General features: G+C 60.5%; 1 protein-coding gene across 3 annotated transcripts in view; it reads right to left on the bottom strand.

Annotated features, from left to right (window-relative positions):
* Positions 1–5819, bottom strand: part of LMNA (lamin A/C) — a 52059-nt gene that overhangs the window by 19872 nt on the left and 26368 nt on the right. For all 3 annotated transcript variants that reach the window (XM_019555403.1, XM_019555395.1, XM_019555407.1), the window contains one exon: positions 3357–3794. In XM_019555403.1, coding sequence (XP_019410948.1) covers positions 3357–3706 — 350 coding nt within the window. In that variant the 5' untranslated portion in view covers positions 3707–3794. The remainder of the gene's footprint in view (positions 1–3356; positions 3795–5819) is intronic.

The following is a 5819-nucleotide window of genomic DNA, read 5'->3' on the forward strand; positions in this document are numbered from 1 at the left end:
GGGCTGGTTCCTGTTTGGGAGAAGGAGGGAGGGAAAGAAAACTCCCACACTGCAGAGTCTGGTCACGTTGAGGTCCCCCCCGAGACGCCCAGGGCACTGGGTGGTCTTTAGAGGGGCAACGTGGCCCAGTGGTGAGAGCTGCAAGGCTCGAAGGATGCCTGGGTCCCTTCCTAGCTCTGTATGTCCTGACACCCCGCTCCCACCAACGTCACGTGTGGCACCCCGTGAGCTCCCAAGGGACCCACGTGGATTTTTCCCAGGATGCACCAGTGCGTGGTAAACAGCCCAGTGCTGGGGGGGAATGGCGCTGGGGGGGGATCAAAGTTGATTGGACTCCCCTTCCTGGGCACGTGGGACTGGGTGCCGAGCCAGGCGTCCCACCAATCCCAGGCACCGTTGGGAGCCCCCAGGAGTACTGGGAAGGACGTGGGCGCTGCCTGCACCGATGAGTCACCAAAAGGCCTGCCACGCCCTTGTGTCCTGTGCTGCTGCTGCCCACCCATTGGCCGAGTGTGAGCCAATTGCCGGCAACCAGGGGATGCGCTAGAAGTCAACTGGCCCCTTGGAAAGTCGCTGGAGCAGGGGCTGATGGGAGGGCTTGGCACTTAGGGCCATATGCAGCTCTGCCTGCAACCCCACTCCACCCCAGAGCCAGCTGCATGCGGCACGTGAGGTCCCCCGTGAGCCCAGAGCCTGGGACACCGGTGCCATCAGGCAGGCGTGGTTTCTACTCTCATCTCTCCCCCTTCCCCCTGCCCTTTCCCCCCACGAGGCCCCCATGCCCTGTCTGCATCCTAGGGACCACATGGAGAAATGGTTAGAGCAGTGGGGACACCCGAGTTCCCTCCTGGCTCAGGGACTGTAACCGAGGCAGGAGGGCTGACGGCATGGCAGTAGGATCGTGGCTGCCTCAGTTTCCCCTTGCCTCCCAGGGAGGTTCAGCTAGATAGCCCGGGCCACCCCCTTGCTGCAGTCTCGGAGGAAAGGACCGGATGCAGGCTCGGCCCTGGGTGCGGTGTGGGGGAAAACTAGGCTGCACCCCGCCCCCACCGGGAGCCCCAGGGTTTCCTCTCATCCTCTCTCCCTCCAGCAGCAATCCAGCTGGTGGAGGCAGATAAGGGTCCTGTTGCTGCCGGTGGAGGCCAGACAGGGGAGATACCCACAGCGTTTCCGCCTTGGCTCCAGGCAAGGGTGGGCATAGGGCAGGGCCGGAGCTCCCAGCCCAACGCACCCGCTCAGAGAGACAGGGCGCAGGCGTGGATCTGGCCCAAGGGGCCTTGATCCTCACTGGCCTGGCTACAGACCCCAGCCTCACCGCTGCCTCTGGACACAGGACCAGTTATTGCCCCTCATCCTTATATGGGGAAACTGAGGCACAGAACCAGAATGGAGGAGGTGGGATTGAGAGGCCAGCTGGGAAGGGGACCCCTAGTCACACCTGGTCGGGGTGTGATACCGCAGGTGTCTGGAAAACCTTCCCAGCGCCCGCACATGCGAGAGGCTGGACACATCTTGGCCTCGATGCATGCCAAGCCCGGACGCCTGGGTTTCATCCCTGCCATCTGGGCTCCCCATCCCTAGCAGGGCCAGATCTGCCAGCCTGAGGGGGCTGGAGCGGCCAGTTGGCTCCAACAAGCTGCCCTACAAGGAGCCCAAGTATCTCCCTTGCCCCTGGCCTGTGGGGGACCCTGGGAGGATGCCTTTGACCACAGGAAGGTTTCCTGAAGCCCACCCAAGACTCACCCACCCACACCAGAGCCAGGCAGAATCCACGAGGAGCCTCCCACAGAAATTAGGGAGGTCCAGACCCATGACACGGGGGCCAAAATCTGCTCTTGAGTCACGGGGCCGTGGCCGAGATGCTGCCCGCCTCCGGGGAGCCTCCTAGCCCAGCCGGTTCCCCCAGCCCACGGGACATGGTGCAATGGCACCGGCTTCCAGCGAGTGAGAGCTCTCTGTTGGATCCCCAGCTGCAAAACTAACTAGTAGCTGTAAAGCCAGTGCCTGACCCAGCCTGGCCAGATCCCAAACTCAGGCCAGAACCATCGCAGCAGAGTCCCCTCGGGACGGGAGACCGTTCCCCCAGGGTTACAGAAAGGCAGCAGCGCCTACTGGTTACTCCACTCTGGTGAGCTGCACAAAACTGGCACGGACGATACCTGGTGTGGAGCAGGACGGGCGGATAGGCACAGCGGTGGGCAGGGAACTCGATAACGAAGGGTTTAGTAGAGAGAGACACAGGAGGAGGTTGGCTGAGCAGCAAGAGGAAGAGATTTCCCACCCCCTTGCCAAACTCCTGCCCCCCAGCTGGGATAAGTGGAGACTGGCATCAAAAAGATCACAGCCCCACAGCCAGTCACCCACAGGCAGAACTGCAGAGACCAGAGGGGTTTATCTAGAGCAATTCCGGCCGAAGAGAGACACAGGAAACTAAATATAATCCCTGGGTGGGTTTGAAAAGAGACGTGCAACACACTGCTGGCCCTTGCGGAGGGGAATTATTTCTGGCCTATTCCAGGCGGGTTCATTCCAGACCGGCCCTTAGCCCGGGCCGGGGGGGTAAGAGGCCAGAGACCCAGGGCGGGATGGGGAGAGGGGCCTCACCAGGTGCTGGGTAAGGCCCTGATCCTGCCCCTGGAAGGGCTGGAGGAGCAAGGTGCCAGGGACACGGCGGGCTCTGCCCTAAGGGTTAAATTCGTCCAGATCCGAACGGCACTGACGTCAATGGGAGACGGCGGCTTTGGGATTGTGGCCAGGGGCCGCCAGAAGCGCTGAAGCTTTCCAGGTGCATGAGCCACTCCCTACCCACAGCCACAGGGCTTTGTCTCCGCCTGGGAGGGCAGATCCCCCGTGGCGCACCGCTCGGGCATGACGCTGGGACTCAGACCCCGGCGACAGGGCCAAAGCGGCTGTGGGACCCCCTTGCACTTCTGTGACCACCAGCACCCACTGCCCACGCAGCCACTGCTTGCAGGGGAGGGCATTTCGAAACTAATCCTCAGCTTCCAACAAGCCAGGAGTCTTTTGGCTGGACCTGGAGCCGGGCTGCTCCCGCCCTGATCCTCCCCGCTTGCCAAGCTCGCTACGCCACAAACCCGCCAGGCCTCAGGGGAGGCAGCTCCGGGCTCGGGTGATGCCAGGGACCCCCACAGCTGGTCGGACTCTGGCTCTGTGCCTACCCTGTGCCCCAGCCCCGCGGAGGGGGGGGAATGGGGGACAGACGACGACACACCACACACACGTGCTGCCCCAGTAGCATGGAAAAACCACTCCCTGCGCCGTGCCCCCACCTGGGGGAGTTGAGCACATGTTCCCTGCCCCATGCCCCCACCCAGGGGAGTTGGGCACACACTCACCGCGCCTTAAGCTCCTTGTGCTCCTCCCGCACCTTGCTCAGCTCCAGCTGCAGCCGCGCCCGCTCCTTGGCCACCGAATCCAGGGTCTTGCGGGCATCAGCCAGCTCGGACTCATAGGCCACCTTGATGCCCGAGACTTCGCGGCTCACCACTTCCTCCGACTCGGTGATGCGGAGCCGCAGCCCCGCGTTCTCCGACTCCAGGGACCGCACGCGGTCGATGTACACGGCCAAGCGGTCGTTCAGCTCCTGCAGATCCTCTTTCTCCTGCAGCCGTGTGATGCGGGTGGGTGACAGCGGCGTGGTGCCAGTCCCGCTGCGGGTGGTCCGGCGCTGCCCAGGGGTCTCCATGCTGGGCACAGGGTGCAAGTCAGGCCTCGATGTCCTCCGGCTCCCACTGACAGTCTGAGTCACTGCCTTGGAGCCGGCTCAGATATGCCTGGGAAAAAAGGGTGGGGGGAGGGTGGGGTTATGCAAAGCAGACCCCACCCCGTTTTGCTCATTTAAAGAAACCAAAAAAAAATAAAGGAGTGGGGACTCATTTCCAGGAATGAGGCATGATAAATAATCTATAGGGCAACTGCAATTCAAATTCGTGGCAGATGTTGCAAATATCTAGTTGGTCTAATAATATCACAAAAAAAAAAAAGTCTCAATTTACAAGCTTCTGGGCACAGGCAGCCTGCAGCAGGCCCAGGAGACTGCAAAGATAGGAAATTCCTCCTAGGTGGAAATGAAAATTCATAGGGCAAGCGTGCATGGCAGCAGCCCCAGGGAACCCCCTCCTGCCACATCCCTATGCCAGAGGAAGAGATAATCTGGAGTCAGGCCCAGTCTGAATCTGAATGAACTTCCATAGTGCAAACCGGATGGGTGCCAGGCAGGGGTTGAATTATGGGGAAGCTACAGGGGGAGCGGGGAGCTGAGCCCCCCCATGATCCCTGGTGCACTCTGAAAACCGGATGGGTGCCAGGCAGGGTTTGAATTACGGGGGAGATTAGAGGGGCTAAGACCTCCCATAAGACCCCCCCTTGTAAGATTTGAAAATCATAACCTGGGAGAGTGTTTATTAGGGCATCATGATGGGCAGCCCGATTTTTTTTGCAGACACCCCAAGACTCAAAGTGTAATTTGAACCCTGGTGCCAGGGCAGAGCTGGGTGTCATGGGGGGGGGGCAGTCCCAACACAACCAGATCTGAAGAGCTACTGGCAAGGTTTGAATTATACTTGCACTCTTGGAGGGGGCTCGGGGAGGGCGGGTTAAACACTAAGTTAAACCAGTTCATTGATTTACAAATCCACCAAAGTGAAGAAGCAATTGGATGGGAGACCACCCCAACCCCATTATGATTTTCAAACCTTATGGGGGGGTTCTTATCTCTTATGGGGCCCCTGAGCTCCCCCCATAATTTGGACCCTGGTTACTGGGATTGAGAAAGCCCCGTGCCTGGCTCTGGGACTCCTCTCCTGGGCTGTGATGGGCTGGCTGCCTAGGGGTTACAGCAGGGGGGCAGGCAGCAAGACATCTGGGCTCTCTCCCAAGTGCTAGCAGGGGGTGGTGAGGATTTCCTAGCGTGGGAAGGAGGGGACAAGGACAGGAGGTCCTTAGGGGTAATGACTCCTGGGTTCTTCACCCCACCTGAGACAAGCCAGTGCTCTATCCCATGCCTCAGTTTCCCCCCTGGTACCATGTGGGATAGCAGCACCAGATCCCCAGGGTGGTGATCAACTGATCCAGGACCCCCAGGTCCCAAACACACCCCTCCCCACCTTGCACTGTCCAGGGAATGGACACAGGCCTCAGCCTCCTATAGGCTGGATCTGACTGACACCCCCCCACACACACACACCCCCTGCTCTCCCTGCCTGGTTACCAGCCCAGTGAATTAAATGCCCTGCTTGTCACTTCATGCCCTGCTGCTGTCAGTCAGCCCCCAGCCCCAGCTGCATCCCAGCTCATGGACACAGAGAGCAAGGACTCAAGGGCTTCCAAGCCCAGTGTGGGGAGCAGGGGAGTCTGCCAAGGACGGCTCGGATGCACTGATGGAGCAAGCAGCTGCAGACAGGGGGGCAACACTGTGCAGAGAGGAACCAAGCAGCACCAGCTTCCCCCACCCTCACCCCAGCAGCAGGATTGGGACAGGGGGGCACTGTGCCCAGCCCAGTGGAGGGGGACACGCAGGGTTCCCCCTTCCCTACCCTCCCCAGCATCCAGATCCCAGGCCTGGGCAGCCTCCCAAGGGGCAAGCAGGACATGGACACGTGCCTGCTGTTATTTATGGCAGCACAAAGGCAGCGGGTGGGAGCCAAATCCAGGACAAAGTCTTTCCTGGCCCCCTTGAAGCTAACTGCAGTTGGAAAGCTTCACAAGGGGGCAAGGGTTTGCAAGCTCCAGCTGCACTCCAGGGACCCAGTAGGGCCTAGGGGTATTTTCGAGCCCCTTCTTGGGGCTTTTCTAGGGAC

Source organism: Crocodylus porosus, unplaced genomic scaffold (assembly GCF_001723895.1).
Source record: "Crocodylus porosus isolate Cpor-Errol unplaced genomic scaffold, CroPor_comp1, whole genome shotgun sequence".
NCBI lineage: Eukaryota > Metazoa > Chordata > Crocodylia > Crocodylidae > Crocodylus > Crocodylus porosus.